General features: G+C 36.9%; 1 protein-coding gene across 10 annotated transcripts in view; it reads right to left on the reverse strand.

Annotated features, from left to right (window-relative positions):
• Positions 1-12,443, reverse strand: part of GCFC2 (GC-rich sequence DNA-binding factor 2) — a 46,891-nt gene extending 34,448 nt beyond the window's left edge. For 8 of the 10 annotated variants that reach the window (XM_063078208.1, XM_063078207.1, XM_063078206.1 and 5 more), the window contains exons 1-4: positions 12,076-12,443; positions 8,666-8,794; positions 4,596-4,811; positions 3,556-3,653 (exon numbers count right to left, since the gene is read on the reverse strand). In XM_063078208.1, the coding sequence (XP_062934278.1) occupies positions 3,556-3,653; positions 4,596-4,811; positions 8,666-8,794; positions 12,076-12,349 (717 nt within the window). In that variant the 5' untranslated portion in view covers positions 12,350-12,443. Of the gene's footprint in view, positions 1-2,767; positions 3,465-3,555; positions 3,654-4,595; positions 4,812-8,665; positions 8,795-12,075 lie in introns of those variants that run through there. The other 2 variants (XR_010021653.1, XM_063078214.1) reach the window with 2 other exon arrangements.
• Positions 12,444-15,008: the final 2,565 nt, after the last annotated feature.

Genomic DNA, 15,008 nt, shown 5'->3' on the forward strand with positions numbered 1-15,008 from the left:
TTCTGTAGAGGCTTTTCCAAAGCCCCCATTTACTTTCCCTCTTATAAAACTCACCACCCACTTGCTCATTTGTGCTGTCTTATGACCCTGCACAGAGATGTGACATAGAACCTGTAATAGTTCACTATAATTATTTTGTTCAGCTATCTCTCCTCCTGAAAGATTTGTACATCAAATCTTTGTAAGTGGTTATAATAGGCTAATGGTTACCTCACAAAAGACATGTTCACATTCATGTGAATACTACCTTATAAGGCAAAAAAATATAATTAAGTTAAAGACCTTGAGAGAAGGGGCTTATCCTGGATGATGCAGATGGGGCAGAAATACAATTACTTATATCCTCATAATACAGAGGAAGAGGGTGTTTTGGGACACAGGAGGAGTTAACGTGAAGATGGAACAGAAAGAGATGTGGCCACAAGCCAAAGAATGCCAACAGCTAACAGAAGCCAGAAGAGTCAAAGAAAGAATTCTCTTCTAGAGCTTCTGAAAGGAAAGTGGCCCTACTAACACCTTGATTTTAAACTTCTGGCCTCCAGAAATGAGAGAAAATGAACTTTTGTTGTTTTAAGCCACCAAGTTTGTGGTAATTTGTTACAGCAGCCATAGGAAACTAATACAGTGGCATATGGTAGGTCTTCAACAAAGGAATCAGTAAATGCAGTTTAGTGATAGAAATACAAATCAAACAAGTGTGAGATTCCATATTCACCAACTAAACTTGCACCTAAAGCTGGCAACATTGTGGTGAAACATTCCCATAGTATCAGTGGCATTATACATTGAGCTAAGTTTTCTTTAGAAAGCAACAGGGAAAAATGTACTACATGCCATAAAAACATTAATCTCATTTGATTAGTAATATCATTCTTGGCAATTACCCCAAGGGAATAGTTCAAAAACAAATTCTGAACAAAAGAAATAAAAGGAGGGAAAGAAAAAAATAATCAAATATTCACTGATTTTTATCAATAGGAAAAAAATTCAGATTGCACATAACCTAAAACGTTCACCAACAGAAGAATCGTTAAGAAAAAACATTATGATTCACTGACTCCAGTGAATATTATGCAGCTATTAAAATTAGTTATTATTATAACTATGTAGAAATAGGGGAAGATAGTTATATCAAGCAAAGAAAGCAGAATTCAAAATTGTATGCATACTGTGGTTCCCAAACTGTGTGAAGGCATCCCAGCAAATTCAAAGGGTATGGTGAGATATGTTAAATTTTTTAGGGAAACACAGCAATACTCATCATCTGTTGGACTACTAGCCCTAATTAGATCATAGTCGCAACATTAGAATGTGTTACATTCCTTTTGTTGAAGTCACATTTGCACAACCATGCTTTGAAAGGATGCTATGATAAAAAGCAAGTATTATGTGAAGAACAATATGGAAATGAGAGTGGCAGTGTCCAATCTGATTATAAGGTTCAAGAAGTCATGCAGTGCCCAGCAGATGCACACATCCCATGAGTAATTGTGGTTATTTAAAAATAAAGTAAAAAGATTTTTTTCTTCAAGTTAACTGTATTTTTTTTCCCATACCAAATGGCTATTATTAGGATATAAATCTTATTAAATAAATTCTTTGGACTTAACTACTTAATAAGTGGAATTATTTGGCACTTCTTTTGGTTTAGGGGTACCATGATAAAATTACTGAAACACTAAGGGCTTCATGAATGAGAAAGTCTGGGAAGCTCTGATGTACCCTAGGATTGCAATTAGGCTAAAAAAAAAAAAAAGCACATCATATATAAAAGAATTATGCAATTGAGCAGTTAGAGTAAGAACTGTGGCATGTTTTTCCTCAAGGTATTTTTTTTTAAATTCTGTTGCTACACTGATTTTACTAAAAAGGGGAGGAAAAAAAACCCCTAAGCCTGTTACAGTCATAAAAACAGTCTTCACCATTTCTCTGGTCAGAGACTCCTAAATTATAAACACAGGCTTACCTTTACTTAGCCTTTCAGCTGCAATAATATGGAAATCTTACAATCATTTAAAAGAACAAATAATTATCTTTCAAAGCATTCTTGATAAAAAGATTCAAATATAAAACCTTATGCTTGTATGGTAATTTACAGTTTATAATCGCTTTGACTTATTATAAATTTGAGATTTACATCGACCTATGCAGGTATGTAACATTACCATCATTCTCATTTTATTGATGAGAAAACTAAAACTTAGAGAAATTAAATGATTGGTCAAAGTTATGCAAATGTTTACTGAGCACCCACAATATTAGGCACTGTTGGATACAGCATTGAACAAAACTGTTAACAACTCTTGACTTCATGGAGTTTATATTCTAGCAGCAGACCCAGAACCCAAATTCAGGACTTTTACCAAGTACAACAGTCCCCCCTTGTCTGCAGTTTAATCTCCATTGTTTCAGTTACTCATGATCAACCACACCCTAAAATATTAAATGAAAAATTCCAGAAATAAACAATTGATAAGTTTCAAATCATGTGCTGTTCTGTGTAACATGATGAAATCTTGTGCTGTACGGGTCCATCTCACCCAGGATGTGCATCATTCCTTTGTGCACCATACCCACGCTGTACATGCTCCCCACCCATTAGTCACTTAGTAGCTATCGTGGTTATCAGATCAACTGTCTTGGTACTGCAGTGTTTGTGTTTAAGTAACCCTCATTTTACTTAATAATGGCCACAAAACGCAAGAGTAGTGATACTAGCATGCTGTTATAACTGTCTTATTTTATTATGAGTTATTGCTAATCTCTTACTGTGCCTAATTTATAAATTAAACTTTATCACTGGTATGCACGTATATCAAGAAACATAGTATATATACGGTTTGGTACTATCTGCAGTTTCAGACACTCACTGGGGGTCTTGGAATATATCCACCACAGATAAGGGGGGACTATTATAGTTAATTTTGCTTTAATTTTGTTTTAAACCTATTTGCCTAAACTTTACTTTTAAACACCTACTTCAGATAATATTAACTGTCAGTTACTGTAAAATTAAAGACAAAGAAGATATAGTCCCCTCAAGTGGAAGGTGTTTATAATCTAGTGAAAAAAGGACATAATACACAGTGTAGTGGGTTGAATGGTGGCCTCCCAAAAGATACATCCATGTCTTAACCCCTGAACCACGTGAATATGAACTTATTTGGAAAAAGCGTCCTTGTAGTTGTAATTAAGTCAAATATCTCGAGATGGGATCATCTTAGATCTTTCTGGGTAGGTTGTAAATCCAATGACAAGTGCCCTTATAAGAAACACACAAGAGTGGAGACACAGAAAAGGCTGCCATGTAAAGACAGAAGTAGAGATAGAAGTTATGCCATCACAAGCCAAGGAACACCTGGGGCTAGCAGAAGTTGGAGAAAACAAGGAAGGATTCTTCCCTAGGGCCGTCAGAGGAAGCACAGTCCTGCCAACACCTTGATTTCAGATTTCTGGCCTCCACACTATGAAAGAATAAATATAAGTCACCAAATCTGTGGTAATTTGTTACAGTAGCCACAAGACTATAGTACACACAGTATAGGAAATTATTACCTCTATGATTTTCAGTGCTTTCTTCATCTGTTGCTGTTCCCAAATATCTTGATTTTCATCTTCCTGACTTTCTTCACCTACATCTTCATGTCTGCTTGCTAGAAAAAAAAAGTTCACATATAAATATTCAATGTTTTTCCATTCCAATTGCAGCAGCCAACATTTCTGGGGGGCTTATTACACACAGGCTTAGCAGCACTTCACACATTATTTATTCTTTACCATAATTCTGGAAAGAAGGCACTATTATTGCCCTCACTTCACAAATGATGAAACTCAGATACTGGAAGGTTAAATAACTGGTCTTAGGACTATTTTGAAGCTGGAACTAGAATCCAGAGATCTGACTCCAGAACCTGTGCTCTTATTAACAAAGAGTCCCACTCAAAACACTATAGCCCCACATATGGAAAAAACTGAGGAAGAATGAAATGTTTGGTTTTCTTATCAAAGATTTCTCAATTCCTACTAGAGAATCCAAACATTTAAAAATAATTTCTGGTTTATAAGAAACCAAAGTCTCATTCTGAAAAAAATATTATTTGAAGTAACAAAAATCTGGGTAAAACTCATATATTATAAATAAGAAATGTGAAATAGTCCTTTGAGACAAGTACTATTGATTGGTAAAAGAATTTTTTTATTATAGCAGGGAAGGGTTTAATACATGATACCTAAAATCTCTAGACGTTTTCATGTTAAAACAAAAAACAAAAAAACAACAAAAAAACAGCTTTATAAAGGTGACAATGATAGTTTTCAACATTTCAAAAATAAGACATTGCACAATTTTTTTAACCTGTCAAAAAAGATCTAGTGGAAGTCAGGCATTAGTAAATATCATTACACATACTCTTTGATACTAACATTTTGATAAAGATACATCTTTTGAGGCCGTAGTGTCAAGAACCAATGATACAAAATAAAAGAGAACATCAACACTCCACTACATCACATTTTTATGGAGATTATATCACAATATTATATTGTAATAAAAAATGCCTAATCTTCATATTTTAGTAAACAAATTAAATATGTACTTGTTTCTTCAGCCATTCTTTGTTTAAGTGCTTGAGGCTTTCGGGTAAATGGTATTCTCTTTTCATGGTCATCAGGCTCACTCTCAGGATCTTCATCACTGTTTCTCTTCACACCAGAGGTATGTTTCACATCCAAAGGAATATAGTCATCTTGGGCCCTGGCCAATTCCCGTTTTCTGCGGGCTGCCTGAATAAAAGCTGCATCAGGGATCTTAACTGAAAAAAACAACGAAGAGGATACTGGATACCAAATACCAATAGAAATACATACATCTCACATTTAAACAAAGGAAAAAGGTAACATTTTCCTAAATTTTTCACTATTTTGATACATGCATGTGACTTTAATAAATGGCTCAAAATCTACATCAGTAAAGGAAGAAAAATAATTTAATGGAGATTAAATACAATTTAGAAAAATGAACCAAATCTAGAAGTATCAGAAAACACACTGAAACCACTCCATTTTATCTTTTAACTATCGAACTCATCAGGCATCTGCCGACTGTTGAGAGCAAGCTATTTCTCACCTCTGGGAGTTCTGAGATTGTTAGGGTGGGGATATGGAGAGGGTTGAGCGTGGAGTTCCTCAGTCAGTGAGAACTGCAGAAGTTAGAAGGATCAATGACAGACCAGTGTGACTTCCCAAGTAAGAGAAGTACTACACTATGACACACTCCTCCCCTGTGGACACCCACACATATAGGGAGTGAGAAACTGCGCAAAGCCAACTCAGCTTCTGAGGTCCTGAGATGGATGCCATTTGAATAAATGTGAGAAATTAAAAAGTATGAAGGAAATAACTAGGCTCATTTACCAAGTGAAAAATATTTAGGTGACAACTTTTAACAGAGCCCTATTTTATTTTTTTCTTTATTTTGTACAGTACAAATCCCATTAATATGAACTCTTCTAATTCAAAACAAGTTTCTTCATGCATGATCTATGCTGAAATTTATCTTTAGTCTGGAAAAAATGGTTTCTTAAAAAAATACAGTAAACAAAATGGAAAGAGAAACTCACTATTTTAAGGACTTCAAAATATTAAAGAGAGGTCAAGCCACTGACACTCAAGTAAAATTTTCGAATATTTCCTACAAATTGGTCCAAATTCTTTGGGAAATAAAAAGAAATCATTTCATATGCCTGGAGATGTGCAAACGCTCCAATGTTCCAAACAAACAATGGAGACGTAGATTTCAGAAATTACAGATCAATATGCTTGACATCAGTCCTAGGGAAAATAAAAAGTGCCTGAGTTAATCATTAAGTAATAAATGGTGATCACTAGAAACCAATAAACATTCATCAAGAATAAGTAATATAAAATCAAGTGATTTAATTTTTTCATAGACTAGTATTTATTTATAGACTGATATCAGTAAAAAGATAAAAGTCAGGTGTCTCTTCATCCTCCTGAAGCATTTAACAGTTAGATACTTCCTTATGGAGAATATTAAAATATGTGGGGTAAATCATACAGTTCACTGAATTCTTAACTGGTTGAATAACCACTAAAAAAATAAAATATTGATTAAGAAGCTAAGTAGAAACTGCCAGAGAGCTCTGTACTTTGTCTTCCCTGGTTTAATGATTTTACTGTGATGTGAATGAAGATAAGATGACACGTTTAAAGCTGGGAGGTACAGCTAACATAATCTAAAGTAGTATTAAGATTCAAAACCATCACAGCAGATTAGCAATTTGCAGCCTTGGCTACACATCAGAATCACCTGGGAAGCATGATAAACTACTGGTACCCAGGCCCCCATCCCTCAGATTCAGATTTGGTTGATTTGAGGTAGAGCTGAACAGTAGTATGTTTTCATAGTCCCACAGAAAATTTTAATGTGTAGCCAGGGTTAAGATGATACATTTAGTTTCAAATACTCAAGTCTATAAACATGGAAACAGAAATATTTGAGTTGGAAGTGATTCACCTGCAAATGACTTGGTAGGGTTTAATTAACAAGTCACGAGCAATGGGATTAACTAGGTAGATACTAGTGCTACATAAAGCTAATTCTCCCTTAAAGTACAATAAAGTAAAAAATCAAGGAAGAGAAGAGTATTCCCTATGTCCTGTTTTTCCATATCCAACACCTAGCTCAAGGGTTCACACACAGAGATGCTGGAGAGACATGGGATGAATGAATAAAGTTAGCAAATTGTTTTATAATAGAAACATCATGTTTTTACAGATCTATAATTCATAAATAATTTTCATATGAGAGAACTTCAAAAGTTTGTGGAAAAATAGAATTAAAAGATAATACAAATCTTTCCACAAACTTTTTGAAGTACCCTCACACATCATCCAATCTGATACAAAATCATCTAAGGCAGAGAGGTCAACTATCATTTCCCACTGGCAACCAGAGTCTCTGCCACAGGGAACATTTCAGGGCAGATATTACTGTATCACTCTAATAGTTCCATCATCTGAACACAAAATAAATGCACTCCTCCCACACACTAGTCCTTAAAATTATCACATTCCTGCACCTTTCCTTCTCTAGCCAGTACATCCTTTGCACTTGCAAGTGTTCCTCACAGGACAACTTCACAACTTTGAATCAGTGTTTCTCAATGGGGCATTTGGGGGAGAGACAATTCTTTACTATGCTGAGCTGTCCTACCCTCTGCAGGACATTTATCATCCCTTGCCTCTGAGGTACTACATGGAGCAACACCTCAATCCCTATAATCATTACAAAAACTATCCCACACGTTTCCAACCACTGCCCTCCTCCTTAGGAGGGTAGTGCTGCCAACACTTTACTGTATCACTGCCTCATACTGTTAGTAGATGCTAGCCATATGTAACTATTTAAATTTAATTGAATTAAAAATTCAATTCCTCAGTTGCACTGGCCATATTTTAAGAGCTGAATAGCTACATATGACTAGTGACTACTGTACTGGACAGTGAATATATAGAATTTTTCCATTACCACAGAAAATTCTAATGAACAGCACTGTATCTAGAATCTAGACAAGGCTTCAATTGTTTACAGGCTTCAATTCTTAATATTGGCTTCATCACTCAGTACTCTGTACTTTGTGAACTTGGATTAAAAAAATTATAGAGCTAATGGTTGCTGTTATTTTATGGGTTAATAAAGAAGCACTTATTACTATAAATCTTTCAAAATATATTTTAACAAAAATATTTCAATATAATTTGTTTCCTTAATAAAGCTATCTATTTTACTCTATTACTTTTCTCATGAGTCTTAGGTTTCACTAGGCTGAAAAAGGAGTCCACAGCACAAAACAAGTTATAAATCCTTGAGCTAGAGTAAAGAGCCAGATAACTATTTTTGACTTTGCAGTCAAAAGGCCTCATTAGGTCATAAGAAGTTTCAACTTCTCAACTCTGCCACTGCAGTGCAAAAGCAGCCACAGATAATAAGTAACTGAAAGAGTATAACTGTGTTTTAACAAAACTTTATTTACAAAAACAGGTGGTGGGTCAGATTTGGCCCACAATTGGTAATATGCCGACCCCTGAACTATACTGATCTTTCTAAAACACAAAAATGGTCATGTTATCTATTTGTACAAAATTTTCCATAGTTCCCCAAGCTCTGCATAATCTGACTCCAACTTGTTCCTCCTGCTTTCTTTCTTCTTTTTAAATTCCCAACCAACCATTTTCAGCCAAACAAAACTATTTTTAGTTCCCTACACATACTATGTTATCATCCCTAGAGTTTTAGATATGTTACACCCTGTAACCGAAACATCCTCACTGACAAATTTTTACCATCCTTCAGGCACTGGCATGGATCACTCAGTACAGCACAGTGGTTAAGAACATAGGCTCTAGAGTAAACAGCCCGAGTTTGAATCCTAGCTCTGCCTCTTACAAGCTGTCTGACCTTGGGCGTATTATGTAATTGAAATGAGCAATTTGGCAATTTCAGCACTTTGGCAATCATCAGTAATGACCTACTTTTCCCATATTTCACTAGAGTTTGTTGTGTTATCAACAGTAAGAATCACTGGTATAGAAAATACTAATATTAGAAATAGAATTCTTAACCAAAATTACAAAAATTACCAACCTATTGATGAAAATTCCTTTTCTTCCAGAGAGTTAGAGCTATCAGAAGATGAACTCTGATCATCCTTACTTTCTGAGGAGTGATGTGCTCCATCCTCTTCATCTGTTGGAATATCAACTGTTCTGGAATCTAATTGAAAATTTTTTTTAGTACAAAGTTGAGTCGATACATTGGAATAACTGAAATTCTGAACAACACGTGGTATATGTATAATATAGTGTTTTAATCCTATTCCACTTATTTAAAGTAGACATACAGATCTTTCTTCAACATCTGGTCTTTCTGAAACAATTGAGTGTTCTGATAAGTGTACAAAGACTTTCCCTACTTGTACTACCTACATAACTAATAAAATATTTCCAAAAGGATACAACGAAAAGAATGACGTGAACATTATAGAAAAAAATAAAGGGACAAAAATTGAAGTAATAACTGGAAAAGAAAAATAGTGGTAGTGAATAAGTAGAAAAAGAAAAAATATTTAATATATATACACTTACTATTTGCTAAGCATATTAAAATCTATTTTACATGATTTTATTTAATACCCATAATTCTATAAAGTGAACGTTTTTACTTATGAGAACACTAAGAACTAAGAGGATAGGTAACACAAAGTAAGTGGAGCAGGGCTTTCAACCTAATTGTATCTAACACCAGAACCTTATGTTATGCCATATTTCAATGGCTGGTGGCAAGAAATACTGTAATAAGCACTTCAGTCTCAGATGAAAGCATGGGTCTATCTTTTCAGTGTGTGATTTGTGGAGGGTCACTTAGTCTGCTAACCTCAATTAATCAATTAAACAAAAATAACATTAAGAAATAAAACCCGCAGAGGGGTTGTGAGAACTGAATGCACAAAATGTAAAGGAATTTTTGGCATTAATGACAAGAAAGGATTTGTTAGTTCACAATAATTTTGCATCTTTATGAATAACCTTAAAACATAAGATTACTTAGATCTCTTTATCTTAAAATTTTACCTTAATTAGAAGACCTACATAGTTTTAAAAAGTTTGGAGTCAAATCAAAACTTAAAATACCAAAGCAACATAGCTACAGCTCACATCTTTCTTAGGTAATACTATTTATGACAACCCCTACCTGTTCCTAAAGTGGATTAACACCAAAACGGTGGTTCTTAAAGCATAGTCCCTTGGAGGTTCCTGAGAGCCTTGAGGGTCTATGAAGTCAAAAATACTTTAATTATAATACTAACATGTTACTTGTTCTTTTCACTGTGTTGACATTTACATAAGGAAGCAAAAGCAGTGCTGGGTAAAACTGCTAGCTCTTTGGTATGAATCAAGGCACTGACACCAATTTCTAGTACCAGTCACTGTATTCCTCATTACCACAGATTGGCAGGGGAAGAAAAAAAAGCCAGTTTCACTTGTAGTCCTTGGTGAAACAATAAATTATAAACTTAATTAAATCTTGACCCTTGAGTAGACATCTTTTTAATATTCTGTGTGACAAAATGGAAGTATTCATAAGGTACTTCTGATGCATATGGAAATACAATGGTTGCCTTAAGGAAAAGCACTTGTGTGATTAAGTTGCAAGATGAACTTGCCAACATTTCCAAGAAGAAATATAATGCTCTGCAAACTTAGGGAATGAATACCTTCCAAATAACCAATGTATGATGCTACAAGTAAAAGATCCATTCAAAGTGCAAAGCAGACCAATGGACTTTAATAGAATACCAAAAATTTACTGATATGGTATAAGACTTTTACTTGTTGAGCTTTGTTATAATATTAAAGCAGAACACCCTCAATGATCTAAAAAGTACTCCTTGTATCCACATATCTGTCAGAGGCTGTATTTTCTTCAAATACTTCAACCAAAACATAGCACCAACAAACTGAATGCAGAAGCAACTATGAAAATTCAGCTGTCTTCTATTTAGCCAGACATTAAAGAGATTTGCAAATTATTGATAGGTCTAACTCAAAGTGTTTCCCAAAGTTCTTTGGGATCCTTGACCATTTTTAAGAGTATAAAGAGGGTCCAAAGACCAAAGAGTTTAGAATCATTGCTCTAGAAGGCAAAAGAAAAAGCAACTCCTGGCCTCAATTTTCCCTACTACAACTTAACCAGATGAGTTAAACAAATAAAAAAGGTAATCAAAACTTCAGACAAATAGATAACAATGACTAAGAAATCACTAAGATCATAAATGTGGAGGGCATTATGTTAAGTAAAATAAGCCAGGTACAGAGATACAAATACAAGCGTACTTCAAAAAGTTCATTAAAAGATTGTATTATCTTTTAATTCTATTTTTTCCACAGAATTTTTGATGTACCCTTTTACAATACCGCATGATCTAACTCACACGAGGAATCTAAAAAAATGGAAATCATAGAAGCAGAGAACAGAAGCTGGTTACCAGGAGCTGGGAGACCGGGGCAAGAAGGGTATGGTAGGAGAGACGTTGGTCAAAGGATACAAAATTTAAGTTTTGTACCTATCGTACAACATGGTGACTATACTTAGTAACAATATATTGCATACTTTAAAATTGCTGAGAGTATATTTTGTGTCTCACCACAAAAAAAGGTAAGTACGTGAGGCAGTGCATATGTTAATTAACTCGATTTAGCTATTTCACAATGTATACACATTTCAAAACATGTTGTATACAAGTATATACAATTTTTATTTGTCAATAAATAAAATAAACAAGAAATCACTAAGTTTGCTTTAATGGGACTAAAAACAGTGGGGAGAAAATTTTAGACCTTCAAGACTAGTCAAAACTATTCTTTATTAAGCTCCAATTCAAACTCAGAGCAATACATTTTATGTAAACAACTTCTGGTACTTCAAAACGACTACATTGTATTTAACTCCATTACTGGTACAGTGTCATGAATCTCTTATAATGCTACTTGGCGTCGCATATATTATTTTTATGTCAGTTTTTGCAAATAATCGATAAAAGAAGAAAATAAGCAAAAAACAGTGTTTCAAAACCTGTCAGTCAGATTTTTCTAATGTACTGTTCTGGTAAGTGTCTTCCAAAAAAATCAATGGGACAAGTTTCCAAAAGGCATATAACCTTTGGCTACCTAACAGCATTAGGAATTAATTCCTTTGTGACTATTTAGGCTTTTCATAAACGTTAATTACTGTACTACAGCAATAACTGGGAGGGTCATCTGACGGGGCGAAAAGCCACCAAACTATACAGGATTCCTTTTACTGCCCCAAGAAGTCCAATACGTAGATGCAGGCAGCCGGGCTGTCTCGCTGGGCTGTCTCACTATCTCCACGACTTAGCCTGGCTGGCGGTCAGCACCAGGTTACAGGAACCTCTACGAAAGGACCCAAGGACCCCGCGACCTCTTCCCGCGCCCCGCGTCACCTCGGCCGTCCACCCCGCTTGCCCGCGTCACCTTGGATGCTCAAGCCGCTGTCCGTGCGGGGAGCCACTCCCGCGGCGCGCCGGGAACTCGCCCAGACCCGGCCCCGACTCCGAGGCCCCCGGCCCCGGTGAGGCCGTTTCGTTACTTCTGCGTGGCCTCCCCCACAAGGCGGCCCTTCCTCCGCAGAGCCCGAGGCCGCCTGCTCCCTCGGCGCCCCGGACTCAGCAGACGGCTCCCCGGCACCCTCGCTGTCGCTGGAGTCGGCTCGGCGCTGCCGGAAAGTCCTCTTCGGCCTGTGAGCCATGGCCGAGGCCCGAGCACCGCGCGCGCGCTCGCCTCCTGAGCTCGCACAACCAACCCGGGTCTCGCGCGTCCACTCCGGCGCGCTCCCGCGCTTCGCCTCGCCGCGGCGTGTGCATCCCCTTTCCGCGCGCCGTCGATTTACGCTTCGCCCCGCGCATGCGTGATGTGCCTCCCTGGATCCGGTAGGCCGGGTTCTGTTTCCAGGGCAGGAGCCTGGGCGGGCGCAGGGTTCACTTTGCCAAGCGGAGTTGTGCGGAAGGTCGAGGAGAGATTGCCAGAGACTGCCTGAGCTGAGTCTACGGAAAGCAGCACTCACAGGCTGGCTTTCTTTGTGCGAACCCTATCTAGAATCAGGCACTGTGCTCTCAGTCCTGGACCGGAACTGGATCCGTTGTCTTCTACTTTCCGGAGGAAGCTCCCTCTAATCAAGATTTAACAAACAGTAGTGGAGGGAGAGGGAGTAATCTCATAGGGATTTCATTTAAAAAATTGGTTGCCCAGGGCCGGCCCGTGGCTCACTTGGGAGAGTGCGGTGCTCATAACACCAAGGCCACGGGTTCGGATCCCTATATAGGGATGGCCGGTTAGCTCACTTGGGAGAGCGTGGTGCTGATAGCACCAAGCCAAGGGTTAAGATCCCCTTACCGGTCATCTTTAAAAAAAAAAAAAAAAATTGGTTGCCCAGACACAGAAAGAGAAGTACAGCATGTTCTCACTTATTTGTGGGAGCAATAAACAAACAAACGGGGGTGGGGGGTGAAAATGATCCATTAAAGTAATCAAAAAGGTCTGTTGTAAAACAATAAATAAATAAAATAAAAATCGGTTGGAGGAGTTGTAGATAAAATGGGTATTGCAGTACGCATGAGAAGGGGGTATACCCCATGAACAAGCTAATCTTTAGAAATTTCTCAGGTTTCTGTAGCCACGTCCAGTTCCTGCGACAAGGGTGACAGGATCATGGTAGATGAATTGGAGTCCTCCTCCAGGATATTAGCTTTGAGAGTAAGCCGCAGTTTGTTCTCTGCATGTGGCAGGACCATAGCCAGTGAATGTCTGAACTGTGAGACAGCTCTTTTACTGGTGTGCTGGGCTCAGCTCCTGTGGACTTTGGAGTGCTGGTTTCAAAATGTTCAGGAATTGTGGGAAGCAGTTGTTAAACATGGTCATTATTAAAAATTAAATTATATAAACTTAAAGTATATATAAATAAAGGTAATAGATGTTCAAAACTCATCACTTTCTCATTTTTACTACCCTTTACTGTTATCCATGCTGTTGACGTTATTTATTGTCTACTGTATCCGAATGTAGGAATTCTATATAATGTTGTGCTACTGCACATTGATTACCAACTCTGTGTTTACTGATGTCGTGCTGGTAGCTTGAAATCAGCCGTAATAGTAGTATTACCATAATAAGAGTATACCACAGAAATTGGAAGACCTTACAAATCATGGCTTTTCTCCCAGAGAGCTACTTATTAAATATTTACCATCATCCTACTGACTATATTTCACCAAAGGGATGGAGAAGGGGCAGAGTTTTCCTGACTGATGTGGCCCCAGAACTCATTTTTCATGGCTTTTTTTCAATGAACTAGTTAGTATTCCTCAGAGTAAACTTGGGAAATGCTATAATAAAGTATTATCAGTAATACATAATCTATTAAAGACTTGTAAAGAGAGCTTTCTGTTTTTCAATACAGATGAAACCTGAAAGATTTTTATTGGAGTAGTGGCAAACGGTGTGAAAAGGATATTTCTGGAGAGTATAGATGTTTGTGATATCTGAAAGAACAGCTGCCCATCATGGACCAAGTGCTCCTTGTGTGTAGTGTAAACTCTAAAGACTGAGGGTGAAGGGGCGGGATGCCAAAGAATGTTTCATTTGGTCCAGTGCTTTTTTATACCATCTTTCCATGCAGAATTCCCACGTCTGCCACGAATACTGTTCTATTCTCCCTTAACAGAGGAGGACGTCTTTCTAAATCACACTACAAAGCAGTTCATGTAAAACCAAAAAGTAGATTATCATTTTTTAAATCATGAGGAAATTGAGGAAGATGATTATGGTTGTGGTTAGAGGGGAATTCAGTGTTCTGTTATGTACTATATATGGAAACATTCATATATTGTACAATTCAACCAGCATTTATTATGTACCTTCTAGTACAGGCACCATGCTAGGCGCTAGACCAATACTCCTCAAATCTAATGTTTTTCAATAACTTGGGAATCATGTGGACATATAGATGTTGACTGAGCAGTTCTGAGGTCAGCCTGAGAGTCTTCACTTCTAGCAAGCTCCCAAATGAAGCCAAGATGCTTGTCTGAGGACCACAGGTTAAATAGCAAGATCCTAGAGCGAATACTAATAAAAATGAATCAATTAAGTTTTTTTTTTAAAAAAGGTCCAAGGTTTTTTTTTTGATGAACTTTATATCAGATTGATGAATTTTATATCAGATTGTTTTGTAAATGCATTTACATACCTCAAAATTTGCAAACTAAATAGTTTTCAAAGAGCAAAACTAATATGATCTATTTCCAGTGACTGAGGTTATCTTAGTCTAGAAGTTATTTCCTGTAAGGGAATATCTGTCTACAAGTCCTCAAGAAGGCTTCTCTACCAGTTTCCAAAATCATTTAGGTTTTTAT

The sequence above is a fragment of the Cynocephalus volans genome, chromosome 14 (assembly GCF_027409185.1).
Source record: "Cynocephalus volans isolate mCynVol1 chromosome 14, mCynVol1.pri, whole genome shotgun sequence".
NCBI classification, from domain to species: domain Eukaryota; kingdom Metazoa; phylum Chordata; class Mammalia; order Dermoptera; family Cynocephalidae; genus Cynocephalus; species Cynocephalus volans.